Source organism: Polypterus senegalus, chromosome 1 (genome assembly GCF_016835505.1).
Source record: "Polypterus senegalus isolate Bchr_013 chromosome 1, ASM1683550v1, whole genome shotgun sequence".
Taxonomy (NCBI): Eukaryota; Metazoa; Chordata; class Cladistia; order Polypteriformes; family Polypteridae; genus Polypterus; species Polypterus senegalus.
The window spans coordinates 121,943,930-121,964,887 of record NC_053154.1 but is presented as its reverse complement, the minus strand read 5'-3'; the positions used below and the strand labels follow the sequence as shown (position 1 = coordinate 121,964,887).

General features: G+C 37.1%; 1 protein-coding gene across 3 annotated transcripts in view; it reads left to right on the top strand.

Annotated features, from left to right (window-relative positions):
* lekr1 (leucine, glutamate and lysine rich 1) overlaps window positions 1–20,958 on the top strand; it is a 128,335-nt gene that overhangs the window by 75,141 nt on the left and 32,236 nt on the right. For all 3 annotated transcript variants that reach the window (XM_039757238.1, XM_039757222.1, XM_039757229.1), the window contains exons 7-9: window positions 11,472–11,553; window positions 17,126–17,203; window positions 18,811–19,014. In XM_039757238.1, the coding sequence (XP_039613172.1) occupies window positions 11,472–11,553; window positions 17,126–17,203; window positions 18,811–19,014 (364 nt within the window). The remainder of the gene's footprint in view (window positions 1–11,471; window positions 11,554–17,125; window positions 17,204–18,810; window positions 19,015–20,958) is intronic.

The window sequence follows — 20,958 nt, the reverse complement described above, 5'->3', positions numbered from 1 at the left end:
CTGCCCAACTTTTGTAAGTAAGCTGTAAGGAATGAGCCTGCCAATTTTCAGCCTTCTACCTACACGGGAAGTTGGAGAATTAGTGTGAGTCAGTCAGTCAGTCAGTGAGGGCTTTGCCTTTTATTAGTATAGATATAATATAATATAATATAATCTATATATATATAATTCACTAAGGCAAGACACCCATGGAAAGCACACCGGAAGGGGCATGGATTCACTAGGCCGCTGACAAGTAAGACATCTATGGAGCATGCAGGAAGGAGCCATGCTGGAGGTGAATCGCATTATGCAGCATGTAAAATGGTTTGCTAGGGGTATCCCATGGGATCCTTAAAAAAATCCTTTACAACTGAGGTTAAAACACAATGAAGTAAGCAGTCTTCAAAAACCGAGTTTTCGGTTACTACGCACGACCGCGTGCACCATAGAAAACTGTTTTACACGCTACATACAGCAATTCGCATTCCGCGACAAACATGTGTCTTCTTAGATGCTCCTGCAGGAACATGGAAAGTCTATGTGAGTCACAGGTGCATCTGGACTGTGCAAAGACGACAACGACTCAAGTGACGAGTTGGAGGTGGGCACATGAGCGATGGCAGTCCGCCAGTTTTCAGTCACGGACGATTGTGTGTTGGTTCGTTCCGTGCATTGTTACAATGTTGCTTTTCTTGCTGATTTATTACATTACTGATTTTTCAAATGTTAATTTTCTCCCTGTGGCTAAAAATCATTAAAAAACCGGCCTGATTATGCGGCGTATGATACGCCGCGGGTTGGCTAGTATAATATAATATAATATAATATAATATAATATAATATAATATAATATAATTAAAAAAACCCAGCCAGTCCTATTCAGGATCACAGGTACATACAGTGTATGGTAAGGAGTATGTGAGGTAAGCTGATTTGTGTTTCTTTAAAGTGAAGTTATGTATTTTAATTCTTGCTCATCATGGTGCAGGAAAGTGGTGATGTTTTGCATGCTGGATGGACATGCAAATACAAATTTACACATGACAATACTACTACCATACAACTACTGTTATAATATAATGCATCAAATATATGAAATGGAGGCATTAACTGTTTGCTGCTGTTTTTATAAAGCATCTTTGTCAAGACTGGCTTCTACCATACTCCCATGGTTGCTAGGACAGAACTTTGTCTCATTAAACTTTTGTTTGGCCTGAGTGAGTATAACTTATTGGAATGGGTTTCATGAGCACCACCTATAGACATTTTTTTTAAATTGCACTTTGGTAAAATCATGTTTAAACAGGCCAACAGTATGCAATGTGTGGTGTGTCACTTACACATAGAAAAGCTCAGGATGTGGGGTGAAGCCCATTTGCAATGTTATAAAACATACAATTTAATCTGCAAGTGATTTCCCATCCCTGTCATTATTTGTTCGATATCTGTATTTTTATATTGTCATTGTATTGACTGCTACAGTAGTGTGTCTTTTCATTTCAGGTGACAGATATTATTTACTTCTAATTTGTTTAAAGAAAGTGATGTGTATTCATTTTTTCAGATTGTGATTGGCAGAATGAAAATGAAATAAAATGAATTAAACTGACAATTGATTATAATACTGCATAACAAAGTCCATTATCTAGCCATGCATATTATTTCTGGTCAAATTTTGATAGACCACTACAGTTAATTAAATCATGACCAACTGTTTGGTAATCTGAAAATCAGCAATTTTTTTTTATATGCAATGCCTTTTGCAGTCATAAATGTTCTATTATAAATGAAATGAATTTCTCATCTAGCAGAATGCAGCAGAGGCACATTTTCAACACAAAGGAGACAAGTGCTGATTTATTTGCTACTGCTCTGCACACATTTGGAACTCATCGGACATGTCACAGTCGTCCAAATTCTCCAAGACTCACTGCACCCTTATTTGCAGCTGACTGTGTGGTCATGTTTTGTAGCCCCCCACCCTTAATCTTGAGAAGTGCACCCTTGCCTTCTCTCACACATCACAGGACAAACCCACACAACTCATTCATAATGGACACTGTATGTAGGTGGAGAGGGGAATGGAAGAGGTCCAAGAGCAACAAGCAGAGGGTAGAATATACAAACCACTGAGTTTACTCCATTAAACACACCCACCAAAAGCAGCTTGAAGTCATTGCTGGTTTTTGTCTGTCATATAATAAGTGTGTGATTATTGTAGCAATATATTCCTAAAACTCTTAATCTAGATGTTTTTACTATGTTTTTCAAAATGTTTCAGTTCTGAAGGAACTTACAACTGGTTCTTTGTCTTTATTCTTGTCATTAAACATTGAAACTTTGCATTCCTAGATAAATTTAGATACCATAAATGGTCAGTTAAAATGCTTATAGTAAGAGTGCTTTCTTAAAAGGTTTATTCCTTTTTAAATGTTCAAATCTAAAAGCAGCAGACATGAAACCATGAACATGCTTTGTTAAAGTGTGTTCAACCTTGTGGGGTCAGACATCCGATTGTCTCCAGCATTAAGGTAACTATAGACATGGACATGACTGTAGCAGTTACTGAAAGACATCTACATTGTGCATTCTTTTTTGCCTTCTTTTCTCTCCAATGCTTTTGTGTTTCTTTTCGATGTGCTGCTCTTTCTTCTTCGCTTAGTCGTTGTCGTGCCATCTAGAACATATACAATTTTTAAGAGCTGGGAGCACATGAAGTGTGTCTGCCAAAAGCATTCCAACAACTGAGAGATTAGATGTCCGTGATCTTGTTTTAAATTGTTTGTAAGTATGGTGTGACATGCAAAAGTCACCGTCTCACGGGTCTGGCTTCCAAAGGTTGTAAAGTCTAGTCTCGCGGGACGTCAAAATGTCTTTCCGAGAAGACCACGTCTCGACCCAAGATTTTTTTATTATAACAGAGAGACAACTCAGCAGTTTGCTTCTAATTACCGCAACTCTATGCCTGAAAAAGTACTTTTTGACTTCCATCTTGAACCCACTCTATTCTAATAATATCCTCATGATGTACTACATGCACACTACATGTACATGACACACTACTTAAAAGTCAATTTACATTATACTTGTTTAAACATTAACAGTACAGCCACGGGTGGTGTGGACCACTTCTTTGCACTTATTTTTCACACACACGCAGAGCAATCATTCTTATGAGAAATTATTAGCAGCTACTTTTGATCAGTTCATTAATTGAAAGCAATTGGTTCAGTAGAACAACAATTTGCACATCTGGTCAAGTGTCAAATAACTGAACCAACTCTTCTATTGATTGTTTACAGATTCTTTGCAATCACAGTTGGAAACATTTTCAAATAACTATTGTCAAAGAGAGGTCACTTCAACTTTCCCATGACTGGCTTTGAATTTAGAGTAGACAAACAAGAAACAATTTCTGACAGCATGTTATTTGCAAAAATTTTTACAGAAAACAAATAGTACCAATATGTCCAAAGTAGTAGCCGTACATTTAAATCCCTCCAAAAATAGGTAGGGTCAATGGTATATTATGACTCTATTACAACACTTTTTGAATAATACAAAATCCCTCTTGAAGGTAGAAGGATTTTTAAATGGTGGTTTGCACAATGTTGAATGTGACTGTGGCCACTATTATTATATAAACGTTTTAAAGAGTTCCCATTCAAGCAATAGTACTACAGGCTATATTGCATCAGATACTGAAAGTGCTTGAGATGCAAAAGATTGTGTAAATGGTTTTAGGGGGTCTATCATCAGCCCATAAGTGGTAGCATAATCAGTGCTACAAAGGTGGTGTAGTTACAACACTTGTGCATACACAGTGGCGTGTTCACATTAACTTTAGCAATCCATTTAAACGTAACTATTATGAATTGTAGAAAAATTATGAAATGCGGTGAAGTGGTCAACATCTGTGAACTTAACGTAAATGGATATAAGGTTTGGCAAAATGAAATGCAGGGTTTCTCTATTTCTTACTTGAAAAAACAGAGCAACTACATAATATAACCTAGTATGGGATATCATTTAATAATAGTGCACTGACCCAGAAAAGGCAGGCGGATTAATTTGTAAAGTCTTTATTTACTATATATTAATTATAATCTTAGTTCATTTCAGTTAATTAACAAATAAGTTTATGCATGGAAAGTTTAAAAAGCTACTAACTGTCAAACATTTGTTAAACTTGTATAATTTATTTCTATCATCATGGGCTCAATGCAGCTAAGACAGACTTTTAACACCAGTTTTGAATAATATAAACCTGCACAATCAATTATTCATATATTGATTTTATATTCATGTCATAGAAAAATATATGGCTATTTGCCGAGATGTGCCACAAGAAGGCCTAGCTTCCCATCTAGGGTGAGTGCCACTGCTGTAGGGATATCTGCCTATTCTCAATGACCCTGTAATGGGAAAGCAGTTTCAATAAATGCTATTTGTGCCCTAGCAGAGATCATTAATTCTGTAAATGGACCAGGTTCAATGCTGAGAATTGCAGTGTCGAGAGGGTGTTCTGCTTACAGTGCCAGCTCAAAGCCACAATGGTGACAAAATAACAGCAACAATACCAAAAACCAATCACAACACATACAATAAGTTTGTGATTAGTTTGTAGAAGCTAAGCTAGGCTTATAATCAGTGTAAAATACACATCAAGCTCTGCTGGGAGGCCCCATTGTAAAATCAACAAAGATGAACACGGCAGCAAAGCTGAAGTATTCTTGGTGTTCTGACAATTTTATACTTGATGAGCTGTCAGAGAATACAGATATTTGGAAGTTAGAAGTTTATGGAGGGCTGCAATTCAAAAGTCCCAGTGTTGAGGAGGTCGGTGGTTATGGTGCCCTAGAACGTCCAGAGTCTGGCAGTTGTGAGGTTCTCAAGAGGCAGGCTCTAGTAACATTTTTTATAACTTCAAGATAACATTGTTTTGGTACAATAAACTAATTATTTTCACCTCCTTTTGCAACAATGATCTCAGCATTTCCCTTGGCAGAGCCCAAAAATACTTACAATCTGAAATAAGATATTAAAAAGTAATATAATAATAAAAATAAACTAGCAATGTAACATAATACTAATAAGTAGAAATAAAATATATATTGAATATGAAAGACTAACATCATAAGCAGGCTATGTGCAATATATGACTGCAAAGGTTTTTAAGTACAGACACAGTGATACTGATTGATCTTCAATGCGACCTGCACCAGCACCATGATTACCTCAGCAGTGGGCATGTCTGACTGTAGGTCCAAGTTGTACATGGGGTGATCATGCATCTTACTTGCCTACATCCACAACTCCTACAACATTAACTGGAATGGCCAGTGACAAGTCCTCTTCTGACCATCCGTGTGGACTGTCTATAACTGAAGACCAAATAAGGACACAACTGAGAAAGCTACACACAGGGAAAGCTGTGGGACCAGATGGAGTCAGTCCTTGAGTTTTTAAGACCTGTACTGACCATTTTTGTGGGGTCCTCTGACACCTGTTCAGTCTGTCTCTAAGGCTCCAAAAAGTGCCACTGCTGTGGAAAACATTCTGCATTGTTCCTGTTCCAAAGAAGGTAGGCACACCATCACGTAATGACTACAGACCAGTGGTAATTATGTTTCATATCATGAAGACCTTTGAAAGACTGGTCCTGGACTATAGGAGTCCTCCTGTGGTTGACTTCATGGACCCACTGCAGTTTTCCAATCGGACAAAGATTGGAGTAGAGGATGCTCTATAAAGCTTATTCTCATCTAGAGATGTTTTGGTACTTACTTTCAGAGCTTTGCATGGACAAGCTCCTGAGTACCTAACCAGCCTGCTCCAATGCCATTCAGCTTGCCGTACTCTAAGATCTGGGCAACAGGGTCTTCTCTTTGTCCCACGCACTCGGCTAAAAACCTGTGGGGATCGTGCATTTCAGTCTGTGGCACCAAGGCACCTGCCTTGTGGTCTGCGTGGAGTCGAGTCTGTTGATTCTTTTAAAAAACAACTAAAAACATTTCTTTTTAAGCAAGCTTTTAATCAGTGCTGAATAGTTCCAGTTTGTTTATTTATTGTTTTTATTGGTTGTATTAATGTTTTTGTTCAACTGTTTGTATTTATTCTGTATTTGTTGTTCAGCGCTCTGTGACCTTTTGTCTGTGAAGGGCGCTATATAAATAAACTACTACTACTAGACAAAGCTGGCAGCACTGTGAGGACTATGTTTTTTGATTTCTCCAGCACATTTAATACCATTCAGCAATCCCTGTTAAGAGGTAGGTTCAGAGATATGCAAGTGGATGAGCCTATGGTGTCCTTGGTAATGGACTATCTGTCGGGTAGATGACAATTTGTGAGACTCAAGAACTGTGTTTCTGATACAGATGTGAGCAACACTGAGACACCACAAGGAACAGTCCTGTCTCAATTTTACTCTGTACATCTCAGACTACAAATATAACTCCGGGTCATGCCACTTGCAGAAATTCTTAGATGAGGTATAGGGTACGGTATATTGATAAAGGGCATGTGACTGAATATAGGGGTCAGGCAAAGAAGTTTGTTTCTTGGTGCAAAGAGCATTCTCTGCAACTTAACATCAGAAAAACCAAGGAACTAGTTATTGATTTTCACCGCACAGAATTGTCTCTATGTCCAGTCAGTATTCAAGGAGCAGAAGTAGAGGTGGTCCACTCCCACAAGTACTTGGTGGTCCACATTAATGACAGGTTGGACTGGTCTCGGAACACAGAGGAACTTTATAAGAATGGTCAGAGCAGGCTCTTTTTACTTAGGAGACAGCATTCCTTTAATGTGGGAAGTGATATCCTTCACAGCTTCTATATCTCTGTGATGGCCACTGAGATTTTCTACACTGTGGAGTGTTGGGCTGGTAACATCACTTGAAGAGAGGTCCACCAAAATCAATGGGCTAATTAAAAGAGCAAGCTCAGTTATATGACACACTCAGGACCCGCTGGAGGTCTTAGCAAAGGAGAAAATTAAAACAAAACCGAGTGTTATTATGAACAATGCTGCACATGCTCTCTCTTACACACTAACACTGAGGACTTTCAGCCAACGAGTCATTCAGAGTGTGCCAAGAAACACTTCTGGGACTCCTTTATACCAACAGCAATACATCTGTATAATGCCTCAGTGGGACTGCCAAGTCAGAATGTTTTTTTCTTTTTAATTTTCTTGCTTTATAGTTATTCTGGTATGTATTCAGACCAAAGTGTGTGGGTGTGTGTGTGTATTTATTTAAAGAGCTTCTGTAAAACGCCAAATTTCCCCCTGAGTACAAAAAAAGATTGATCTATCTATCTATCTATCTATCTATCTATCTATCTATCTATCGATCGTGCTCAACATGAACATGACCTGGAACACAAGAGCAGTGCTGCAATGCAAAGTGTTCCATCATGCTGCCCATGGACATACTATGTAAATAATTAGAATATTAGTTACCCTGTAAAAAGAAATAATGTTTTCATTGCATATATAGAATTCTTTTTCATAGCCATGTGACTGAAAATAACCGCTTTACATTTTGCATTTAATGAGTGTCTAGGTGTTGACAAGCCACACTGGTTTTAAGTGGTATTTTCTTCTAAAATATTCTCATTATGCTCATGATGGCTAAAGAAAGAAATAATGCATAAATGGCACTCTGAGCCTACCAACTGTGAAGGGGTGCCATAAAGAAGTAAGCAGAATTGAACCTGATTATATTCCATAAGCACATTATGTGCTTTTGTAGAAAAGGACAACAAATAGCACATTAAGTGGAAATGCATACTAGCTAGTGAGCCGGGATGTATCCTGAAGAGCATATAAATGGTTTACAGATATTCATCGGCATGATCAGCATATGCTACATCTTATTTTGCTTAGTCTCAAGGGTCATCTCACGTGTAATAGAATTTTACCACCATACCAATTAAAGAGGCATTCAGCTGTACAGACCTTCCAAAGATAGTCATTTTTGATGGCTATTCTTTCACGGTCACTGCTTGCTATCTTCCTCCTTAGCACAGTATGTGAGACACATTATTAATTAAACAAAAAAAAGCAGGAGGCACATGGCTTTAAATAACTAGAGAATCAGGCAAAACTCCAAGATTGGAAGGTCAATATTCAAGTGTTGAGGATGTAGATACAAATTTATTTGCACAGCATTATGCATAGATTTTGAAATTGGTTTATTCAAATTGACTAATGCAAATGAGTCTTTTTCTAAAGCCTGAAGTGTATAAGCCACCATATGCAAGCAGCATTGCGTCCTTTGCATGTGTGAGCATGTGGTGAATGTGAAGAACGCACCAACTGTTCCACCCCTGTGATTGCAGTCCACAGAGGAAAAATTAAGCCTTCTCATTACTTTTGTTAGTTTGGTACAAGATGCGGCAGTTCTTAATGAAAAAAATGTTCTCTCTGTTTACAGATTTTTCTAGTAGCAGTACTACTGTTATTGGTACAGTATATGATGAGTTTATGGACATATAAAAAAAAAATAGCTTCAACCATCATTGCTAGAATTGAATTCATATAAAAACTATGCAGCCTTTTGGCTGGTGAGGAACATTTCCACTCTGCTAGATTATAAGCACAGATGAGGGAGAGGTGCTTTACCGCTTTAGTTTCCAGTTTGTTTTCGTATGGTGGCGGGTGTGGTTCAGACCTGTATAAGTGAGCTACAACTATTAATTGCAATCATGAAACAGTTGTTTTGTGGACTGAATTTTCATGGTTCTGCTTCTTGACATTTTTCATCATATTCCGTAGTAGTTTTTATCCATTATAAGGATGTCACAAGGACTTGGTGTGTGACACTTCTAGAGAAGCCCACCCTTTGTGTGGTTGCCCAATTAATCCCACCACCACACCATTAAAAAGAGTTAGAACAATGGATCGTGTAGCCGTTTTAAAAAGTTACAACATTTGGGTAACTCCACAGCACTACTTCTTGCCTAATCAGAAACCTGGGCTGATGGGTGTGCCTCCCTTCTGAATATCTAGGTCTGACTCAGACTTCAAGCATGGCCCCCGCCTTCTCTTGTACAAGAGTACAACACTCGCAAGGGAAATAAAAACCAATGACTAAAAGCAGAACTTGGTCCTGCTTATGAAAATAGTGTCCTTCCACCACATGTCCTCAAAAAAGTCATATATCATTATAGTTTGTAAAGAAAATATTTATTAAGTCATAAACATATGTAGTTTTACATCTTAAGTTTATATGAAAGCCTATATTTTTGTTTGTATTAGCTGTTTTATGTTTTTGTTAATAATGAACACATTAATCCTTTTAGTAATCCTCATTAGTCTAATTTCATGGTAGGACCCATCCCTGGATGGGATGCCAGTACATCGTAAGGCACATTCACTCCTACTGAGTCACTAATTATCCTGACCTGTAGCCTATGTCTTTGAAATGTTAAAAAATCTATATTCAGAATGCATTGGGGAAAAAATGTCAAGTGGTAGGACCCGTCTCTCTACAAACAGTCACAAGTAGAATTCAGAAATGTGAGGCAGCAGAACCATCTAATGAATGCATCCATCCATTATCCAACTTGCTTACCCAAGTTCAACCACAGGGCCTAATGTCAATCCTAGTAGCAAAGTAGTGGGCAGACACCCAGACAATACAAGCACACTCGCTGATACTGAACCAGGATAGAATCAGCAACCAATCTAACCTTCATGCCTTAGAGGCATAGATTGGAAACCAATGGACCTGGAGAAAGACCAAGCTAGATATTGAAAGAATCAATAAGCTAACTATAAAGGCAGGTTTAATTATGGGAAACACTCTCAACTTGCTGGTGGTAGTAGAGGAGGAGAGAATGAAGGTAAAACTGTGTGTCATTATGAACAATTCTGCACAAGTTCTGTATGAAACAATAACGCTTGGTACTGTCAACCAACCAATTATTCAGTAGAAATGTGTGTCAAGGAATGCCACTGGGACAATACACCTTTACAGTGTCTCACCGTGACATTGACTTCTCTGTTGATCCTTAGCCAACTCGTACATTTTTCTTTACATTTTTTTTTTTTGTTATAATTTTTGTTTATGTAGTTCTTGAGTGTCTGTAAAAATTAAATGCTATCTATATATTTGTAAACTCCATAAGAACAGGGACCAGTTTAGATTTTGAGCCAAGTCTCCCAGAGGTATAACCAGGGAACCATCATATTTTATTGTATTATTCTGCCTATTATATTCTGTGTATAATCTCTATTTATAAATGCTGAAGTCTGTCATGAGATTACTTGCAAATTAGTGTGGCTAGAACCTTGATCTTGGTTTTAATCGAAAGCTTATTACCTGATTTGTTTTGCAAATTCAAAATGTTTTAGTTAGAGGGAACCCATTGGGCACTACACTGAAAGGTAGAAAAGTTTACTGTAATTAAAGCACGGTCCCTGCAAACATAAATGTCGAGAATTTATAATCAAGTGTAACTTCTTACATTTGTAAACAACAGGCAGAGAGTTTACTGTTGGGCTACACTAGTATATTAAATTTATTACTACTGCAGTATATATATATATAAACACTAATAAACCACATTTCTTTAAAAGTAATTGTTAATCATTTAAATATATTGTACTGTTTTTACAGTCTTTGAGTGTTTAACTCAAGGAGAAACTAGACATATTTCAATTTACAAACTGGCAAGCTTTTTTGAAAAACTTTAATCTTTAATACAAGGATTTCTTGTGGTGTTTCTGATTATTTTTTGCTGAGCGATTTCCTTAGGATTTACTGCATTTATTTTCTAGTATAGCTTTTCCATGTGGCTAAATTTGTGTCATAACCTCAAGATCCTGCCATCAAACTTAGTAAGATTTTATTTTGACACTTCCTTTGTGGCTCATTCACCTTAAATCTGACTGTGGTCGATTTAGGTCTCCAGCTACACCCATTCTCTTTATCATCTGAATCGCTTATTGCTGTGTGGAATTCTTTTATACATGACTGTTTATTTTTTCACTTCTATGCTGACTCAAACTTAGATATGATACTTATCTTCTGTTACTGTCAGGAAGCAACTGTGTACATTAGGTTTATTGTGAGAGGAAAATGTAAGTAAAGATTTTTCTTGAAATATATGAAGCAGATTTGAAATGACATGTGTCAACTGTATATCCTTCACAAGTTTGTGTTTACTGTTATTTCTAATCTGGTGGTAAAACATTTGTAGCCAGCACACAACTCTGTACTGAATGATTTACCTCTTTGCTTAGTTATCTTATTTCTTTGTATGATTTATGATGGTATTTATCAAATTAAGATTTATTAGTATATTCTGTTTGCAGGACGATTTCAAAGCTAGATGCTAGAAGTGCTAGATTCTAAGCTAGACCTTTCAAGGAGTTAAGAAAATAAGTGAATGTAGAAATAAAGTATACTGAAGGGTTAACATTTTAATGTTCACTCGACAAAGTACAAATGCCTCTTTATTATTGCTCCTCTGCAGGCTTAAACAGTCAGCTCGAAAGCCTCCACGTGAATCTTCAGCAGCGAAGCAGTGAAATGGAACATTTCAAGCAGTTAGTCGTGTAAGTGCTTGCCATTTTCAATGAAGCAGGCAGGTTGAAGGAGTTTATGGACTATATCTGACCTTGAAATGGGCTGGACCCCTTTTTCTTCCCTTGGGTGAACATAAGCTATGCAGTCACAAATCCAGTGTGACAAGCAAAAATTGGTATTTGTTCAAGGGGGCAAAATATCATTCTTGCCAGAGGCGATCAGCTCATTTGCAAGGATTTAGAAATATTTTAAGTTCTTCTTTTAATGGTGATGACTGCAGACAGCTTTCGCTTGTGTGCTGTTTACTGACAGTCCTCAGGGTGGTCTTTAATTCAAACATGTCAGTTTGCACACAATGAAAAAAAAATCCTACTTTCCGCTGGTCCTTAATTACTGTATTCCACTTCCCCCTTCTTTTGACTTCCTCTGTGTGCTTTGGTAATACTGGGAATGATGTTTCCATATCACTGAAAGATGCCATAAAGCTAATTACTTAGCCTGCCTGCATAGTGACTGAAGAGCCAAAACAAAGAGGTCAGACTTGGTTTAATCATCTAGAGTTACCCAAGTAGTTTTGTTTTTAATCCACTTCAAGTGCCATACAGTTAGTGACTAGGAAGAGGGACTAAAAACCACAAGGATTTAATTCAATCACTGCCTCTGATTTTTCAAAGTGACTGGCAGCAATCTGACAGGCCTGGCTCTTCTAATAAATTATAAAAAGTTGATTTGTATGTTTTATGCTACATTTAAAATTATTTTGCAGTAATGTCTCTTATAACTTTCTCAAACCTGCATAATCAAATTTCAGGTTACAGAGAGATGAAGCCTACCCTGGGAGCAGCAGGTACAGGGAAGGAAACAATCCTGGAGAGGGTGGCAGACCATCACAGGGTCCATTCCTACAACTTCCACACTTACACCTACCTTTTATTGGTATCGTGCAAACTCCATACATAAAAAGACCTGGGATCTGAATCTTTAACTGGTACAAGAACATTTTCTTGTATCAATTTAAACATTACTAGGTTAATTGTTGATTCCAGATTGACCCTGTATGAGTGTAAGTGTGGACATGTACATGAGTGAGCCTACAATGGACTGCAATACTTCCTGCTTTGTACCGAGAGCCAGTAACATAAGCTGTGGTCTCCAACAACAGTGTGAAATAGAGAGTGTTACATTATCTACAAACAAAAAGATGTCAAGTAACATTCTACTTTACGGGCCACATGGCACCCTTTGCTTGATGCAAGTTCAACCCTCACCAGGACAGTCAGACAGGTCAGACAAACTATCTCCTCTTGAGGGGTTTGTAGTCTTTACTGAGTCAGTTGTCTCTCCCTCTCTCTCTGTAACGGCCATTTTCCAGGTTCACCTATTGTCCATTTACTCACAAAATCTTGGGCCTATTGAAGAAGAATATTGTACAGCCTGATACTCTTCCCAACCCCAATTTCCTTTGGTCATACTTTACAACATGCCTGAGAGACAATTAATACTCACAGATCTTTGATCCACCCTGGGCTCTTGTCCTAATTGGCCAATCCACAAACCTTTTTAAGTGGCTCATTTTAAAGTAGGATCTTCACCCTACATTATAGCGTAAACTCTGATCAAGCAGTGTGACTTTATTTCTTCCATTTGCCTCTGTGTCCTTTTTCTATTTTTGTAGGTTAAGAATAGTAGTTGTAAATCATAAGTGCAAAAATGTGCTTAATTTTAAAACTCCTGATGGCCAGATTCAAAGAATAACCAGAGTTGTGAGTGGTAGCAGTCGTCACACAGTGGGTCAGATGCCAACCCACATATAGTCTATTAGGTCACGTTATATATCCGTTGAATATCCAGGGGAAAAGTGGAACACCAGATAAAACTCAAGCAAATATTAAGGAGACGTAATATAGGTAGACTTCATAAGACAACCCAGTTAATAATTAAAAGAGGGACCAGCAACAAGTTAAAAAAAAAAAAAAGTAACCAAATGAGCAGGTTCACATTCACAACATCAGCATGCAGGATTGACATGTTGTTCGTGACTGAAATCTGTTTGTACAGGATGTCACATCACATCCAGAAACCACATGGAAACACAAACATTTTACATGGACAGTATGTTTAGACAGATGCTATAAAGGGAATTTTATTGACTTGGTTTTCATGTGCTGAGAGGTTTCCGCTTTGCATGGCAAATGAAAACTATTTCAGGATGTTAAACAAAAAAATAAATCTTTCACAAAAAACTGAAGAATTCAAAACCAAGCTGTACATAGAGATAATAAAACATTCTGAAATAAATTAATAAATAAATAAATAAAACTTACCATTGTCCCATACACATTCATTAATATAAGTTGGATTAATTACCACATTACTAAAATGATATTGTGTCAGACCTCACTTGCATTGTCATACAGTATATATGAAGCTAGATTATTGTATTCCTTCACCATTTTTGTTACATGGAAGAACTCTAGTCATTTGCAGTCACAGGTACTTCAACTATTTGAACTAATGACTTAGTAGAAAAGGAGGTGATAGAATGCTGCATTCAGTGGCACGCTAGCTGGCTGACAACTCTTTCTAAGAGCTGCATTAATGAGAGCTTGATTCTGGGTGAGTGACATTCTGTACAGAGTGTGCACTTTCACCAAGTTGCAAATTAAGTTGAGTGATGGATCTTAAACTGTTCATGTATTAATGAGTTTTGCATAATTGTATTGAATTGCATTGAATGGCGCACCACACGTAGGCTCCTGTATAAACTTCTCAGCATTGGGGATTAAATTAATTCTGGACAGACTACCAACTCCATTTTCATGAATGCATTCCTAAACCTGCAGGGAACCTCTGCCACACTTCAATGTTAACTTTGGTAACTTTATATATACAGTATATATATATATATATATATATATATATATATATATATATATATATATATATCTTCTGCTCTTCCACAGACAAACTGTCTCCTGTATTAGCCAAACATTTCTACTTTTGACTCATTAGTCCAGACCACTTACTGCCATTGTTCAGCATCCCAGCCCTTGTCCTTTTGTGAACACCCGAGTCTCTTGGCTGGTTTCCACTTCGAAGGAACAGCTTTTTGAGTAGCAACTCTTCCATCAAGATCACTTCTGGCAAGACTTCTGCAGACTGTAGAAGCATGTATTCGAGATCTTGTGCTTCCTGTGGGATCAGAAAGGATGGTAATGCTGGACTTCTTCTGATCCTTAAGGAACGTCAGTTTGAGATATCTTTTATCTGAATGCTCTCAGTTTCCATGGCCAACCACTGAATTTCAAATCCTCAACCTTCACTGTGCCCATGTGCTTCTTCAAAACAGCTTAATCAGCACATTTTAAAATTTGTGTATGCAGTGAAATTTCTGCTTGGGAGAGACTTTGCTTATTGCAGGATGACAGCTAGTGTATTGTTGCTGTGCTTTTTCTTGAAATAGTTTAGTACTGATGATGGGAAAATTTAACATTCACATCTTCCACACTGTCATCTTTTAGTTTAATTGTCCTTTGTCCAGTTTGATTCCTCCCACACCTCTTTCTGTTTCAGCTAATCAGTTTGGTTCAATCAACTCATTCTGTCACTGATCATTAGCACCTGTTATCTTAGTTCAACCACGCACTGGCCTACAGGCCTACAAGGTAATCAACTGAAAGGTGGTCAATTACCTAATATGTTACTTTTAAAACAAAATATTAAAAATTCTCTGTAGGATTTAATTCTTTGGAAAATGAATGCACCGTGCAGCAGGGTGGCCGTGCGACGCATGCATATGGGCGCCGTTCTCATTCCCTACCACCTTCGCTAATCATTCTTGAGGTAGACTGAAGACTTAAGTGCCAGCTTAAGTGAAAAATTAAAGAAAACGTACTAAGTAATTGCAACACAAAAACTAAATTAATGAGTTTTAACGCGAAAAGATGCCGGTGAAAGAAGAGAAGCAGCGGGTCGCTAGGGTGGAGAAAAGAAGAGCTGCTCAGGAAGCAGCAAGCCCATCAACTTCTGAGCAAACGAACAGATAGATAGATAGATAGATAGATAGATAGATAGATAGATAGATAGATAGATAGATAGATAGATAGATAGATAGATAGATACTTTATTAATCCAAAGGGGAAATTCACATACGAATGCTAAGCAGAGAAAGAGTCTGAAAACTAGGAATGCTCAAGTCAAGTGTATTCACTGCACGTTATCGTGCAGTACGTTGTTACTGGTATATGTATAATTGGAGATATATATATATATATATATATATATATATTGTAGGCTATTGAGGCGTGGGCCACCTCTAACACCCTCAGGTACCACTCTGAACACCAGGTGAAAGTATAATAATTATTATTTTTATTATTATAATAAAGTGCACCAAGCACTCTCCACTCCACACTCATAAATCACCAATACACTACACAATACTCTTTCCTCCTCGCCCAGAGACTTCGCCCTCCTACCTCCCAACTCAGCTCCCTGTCTGGGCCTTCCCACAATCCTTTTATACACCCTGACCCGGAGGTGTTCCTGTCCAATCAGTCCACAATTCCTTATTCCTTCTGGGTCAGGGCAAACAGTCCTTTTCTTCACCCCGGGAGCACGTCGTTTCTTCCCGTCACATGACTATGACATACTCCCGGGTTATAGGGCACATGCGAGCCTGTGAGCCCCCCTACAGCGATGCCTGGTTGCCCCCAAGGTATCTAGCAGGGCTCTGTAAAAACACTACAAAGTCCATGATGCCCTGCTGGAACTCGGGGCATGATCATGCTGTCGGGAGGGCTCCTCCTGGCGGCCTGGGGGTGAGGGCCGGAGTAACATGCCGGCAATCCACCACTATATATATATATTATAAAAAATACAGAGTGAGCATTAAGTAGTAAAAAGTGTAGCCATATAGCCAAAACTATTTAAAATAATATTTTAGAAAATCTGGAAACATGACATTAAGTGACTCCATAATGGAATCCAGACTTCAGTGTAAGAAAGTAGAAAATATGTATCCTGGGAGACATAAATATGAAACTATTGCAACAGAATGACAGTTACAGATCTATCAGTCTTTCTTTAAAAGTTGTCAATTTATACTTACCTATAACTGTCAAGGAAATTTCTCCTGTATTTATTTTTGACAGGTAAGAAATTACAGTGTTTAAAAGACAGCATGTCAGTGGTGATGACTATTGCTTATAAAAGACCAGATGACTGACTTTCTGAATAAGATTTCTTTCAAAGTGACATAGCGAAGTAAGCCCATTAACAAAAATGCCTGCAGACTATCAGGAATATGCTGTTTACACAGCACAAATACAAGGTTTTCAAGTTATAAATGTGCAGTATATTGTATCCACATATGTTTTGAAAATTTTACACTTAAATATAATTATACTGCAACAGACTGGCACCCTGTCCAGGTATTGTTTCTGCCTTGTGCCTGATGCTTGCTGGGCTTGGCTTCATCTCCCCCTTGACCCTGCTTAGGAAAAGCATGTTTGGAAAATTGATCTATGGATCCAAGATAATTATATTTACAAATAATTATTGATGATTTGTAACTATTTTTAATACAGTATTTAATTGTAGTGCAAAATCAACAGAAACAGAGCAGTATCTTTCCAGACTGAAGCAATCTGAAATTGAGCAAAAAGAAACTGAATCCAGGTATGTCATTTTTTTCTTATACATACAATATACAGCAACTTATAAAATTATTTTTGAAATCCATTTACTGGTGCATATATGTATATTATGTTTACATTTCATTTCAGTCTTTCATTTTTGTGTTTTACAAAAAAAAATTAGCTCAACTATAAATTTGTCAATGATTTATGTCAACTGTCGAAATTCTTTAAAAAAAATAATTTTGTTTTCATTTTTTAATGGCTTAACTGGGCGACTAACCTGACAGCAAAGTATACAGACTAGTCATGATTTCTTCATACCAGCATCAGCTTCTTTCCTTTTAAAACAAGTTACTGAGTTTTATATTTTCAGATACGTTATAAAGCTAAAAGTATGTGGACGCCATTCTAAATGATTGAGTTCGGGTGTTTCAATAGCACCCATTGTTAACAGGGCATAAAATCAAACATATTGCCATGCAGTCCCCATTGACAAATCTTGTCATTGGCATGGGTCATACTGAAAAGTGAATTTAAATGTGGCACTGTTATAGGATCAGTCAGTATGTGAAATTTTTCATCTTCTATATCTGTGCCTGTCAACTGTAAGTGTTATTATTGTGATAAAGGAATCATGTAGGAGGCAGCACGGTGGCGCAGTGGTAGCACTGCTGCCTCGCAGTTAGGAGACCCGGGTTCGCTTCCCAGGTCCTCCCTGCATGGAGTTTGCATGTTCTCCCCATGTCTGTGTGGGTTTCCTCCGGGCACTCCCATTTCCTCCCACAGTCCAAAGACATGCAGGCTAGGTGGACTGGTGATTCTAAATTGGCCCTGTGGTGTGTGGGTGTGTTTGTGTGTGTCCTGCGGTGGGTTCATCTATGTGTGATGGTCAGGTGTCCACAAACTTTTAGCCATAGAGTGTATTTAAAATTATTCATCTGTTTATTCATTATCAGACCTGCTTAATTTGGAGAACCTGTCCCAGTAGCCTGGGTTGAAGGCTGGAACCATGCCTTGACAGGATGTTAGTGTGTCATATCGTTAATATTATTAAACTGTATATAGCTTGCACTTCCGTTAATAAATTGTATTTTGGGCTGCACCATTGCTGTTAGCAATGGCAAGTGGAACTTGGTTAATATGTCTATCAAATCCCATAAGTCTGTTTGTTTTTCAGTCATATCTTTGAATATTTGACATTTAGTATGTTAATGTTCAATATCCTTTTTAGCATAGCCTCTATATACTCTGCCAAAGTTTTCCTTTTAGTTTAGACTATGTTACTTTTAACAGCACAATAACTCTCATGCTGTAATTTTGAGTGTAGTAAAATGAAAGTAAAAATCAATGTGAAGCCTTTGTTGAATTTTTTATTGATAAGGAATGAAATTATTGAGGTATGTCAAATTATGTTAATTATACCTAGTTTCTACTGTATGTGTATATGATTCAGTTTAGTTTCTTTTGCGGTTTCCAAGCAGGGTTTCTGTAAATGAGACCAAAGGAAATATTTATCCACTTTTTTGTGTTAATTATGTATATTCATACTGAATTGTACAGTAGCTGATAACGTTAAAGTACTGTTGTAATAATGGACTTTCGTTTATACTAAGCATTCTGACTTTCCTTTTTCATGATACTATGTAGGTTCTGCAAGAAACTGAGAGAAAAGGATGAAGCATGGCTGGCTTGTCAACAGAAGTGTAGATTATTACAAGAACAGCTTACCGAACAAACAAGGAAGCATGAGGAACTGAGCAAAAGAAATGGTCTCTCTGAAAACGAAAATGAAACTCTCCTAGATGCACTGAAGCGAGCTGAAGAAGAAATAGACACTCTGCGCAAAGAAAGGTTAAACAGTTTATACCTAGTATGATGGATGCATTATAAAGTGTAATGATAACTAACACAGTGGTAAATTAGATTTTCATTATTTAAATACTGTAACAGAGCCCTGATGCACGGATAGATCTTCTTAGCTGGGGTGTTGATTTGACACAAGCTCTAGAAAGGAATCCTGTAAAATACACTTAAAGAATTAGCATGTTGGCATTTCTGAATAATATTTTACATTCTCAAAGGATTCTAAAATATCTTCATAATCCTATTGAACAAAATTATTATAAATACATCCATAATACAAATATTTCTATGTGAATATTTTTAGAGTAAATAACGATTTAGTTAATAAGCACAAACATAAACACAAAACAAGAAATAAATAAGAAATAGGAGAACTTATCGTGTCTGTAATTCCTTATTTAATACGGGTACACCTCAAAGTCTAGAACATGCTTGTCTAGACAGAGCCAATAAACATGATTTGTATTGCAAAGTCGGCCTCAGACATTTTTGATTCCAGATTATTTACAGACTCCAGCTTTTTCAAAACTTCACATATTCCAGACCCTTAAACTGATCTGACCAAATTTTTGTTAATTGTCCAGTTCTCATTAGCATCCTAACCCATCACTCATGACAGAACAATTCATAAGATTTTCAGAAGCTAAAATACCTGCTGCCCCTTTGGAAATGTCTGCTGCTTACAGAACATCCAAGTCCATCTGTGAGCCTCCTTCTCAGTCAGATTCGGATACAAGTTGAAGGTCTACTTCTGTTTGATCACATTATGAAAGTATCCCTTACTTATGTTGACTCTTAAATTTTTTTCACTTAATCTTTACCACTTGTGTTCAGTTCATGGTTGATTTTAATGATAGTCCATCACTGTGCTCATATACAGTATTATATTATTTATTCTTATACATAGTGTTAGTTGTTTTGTTACATGTTGTTATTTTGTAGCCCGCAATGAAGAATGTAGTACTTTAAACAATGTTCACATGGGTAAGACCAAACAAATAAAAGTCTATTTTTCCAAATAAAAAAATTAAAAATTGGAGTTTCACAATAGTTCTCAAGTGCATAAGGATGTAATACAATTCTTAGAGCACAAAGAACAATTTAAGCCTTATTTGGAATGTGATATTACTGCAATGCTAAGCGCTCACTTGACTAAATAGACAACGAATGGTACATAGCCACATAAATCATCTGGGGAGATGGTGCTGGAAGAGGGACTTTTTATTTGAACTTAAAGACTTCCAATAGCTAGAAGTTTGTTTATAATTTTTAATTGTCAAAATCCAATTGATAAAATTTTACCTTGTTTACCATCATGTAGGCATTTTGTATATTAATTGAACAATTTTGTATATAAAAATATTTTACATTTCATTTATGACATCACCTTAGCACCATTTTGTTTTTGGGTTCCTTTGCAGTTCCCATTTCATTGAGCTGTGGCCACAACACATGATACCGAAGTCAACTGACATATTATGTCATTAAGTTCTGCCAGCATAACATAGTGACCACACATCCAGGCATCCTTGCTATGGATCAGGTACAAATTCAGATGTGAATCCAGAAGGTGCTTCCCAAAAACTTCAGTGTTAGGACCTTTGCCTTGCACACCGGATTTTGATTCTCACTGTGTGTTTTGGTTTAGTTGCTCATTCTCCATTTTCCTTCCTGTGTTTTGACATTTCGGTTAGGTCCTCAATTTAGACTTTGCCTTACCCCTTACTCTGTTTTCATCTCTTGGCCTTTTGTATTTCTCAATTTGATTTCTACATTAAAGTATCTTTAATACCGATTTCCAAATCTACCTTTTCTATTACGTGTGTGAAAATCATGTGCAAAAGTAATACATTCAATTATAGTTAGTTCTTCAAACAAAACCCCAGGCTATATATTGCATATTATGAACAGATCTTTCTAAAAATCAGAAGC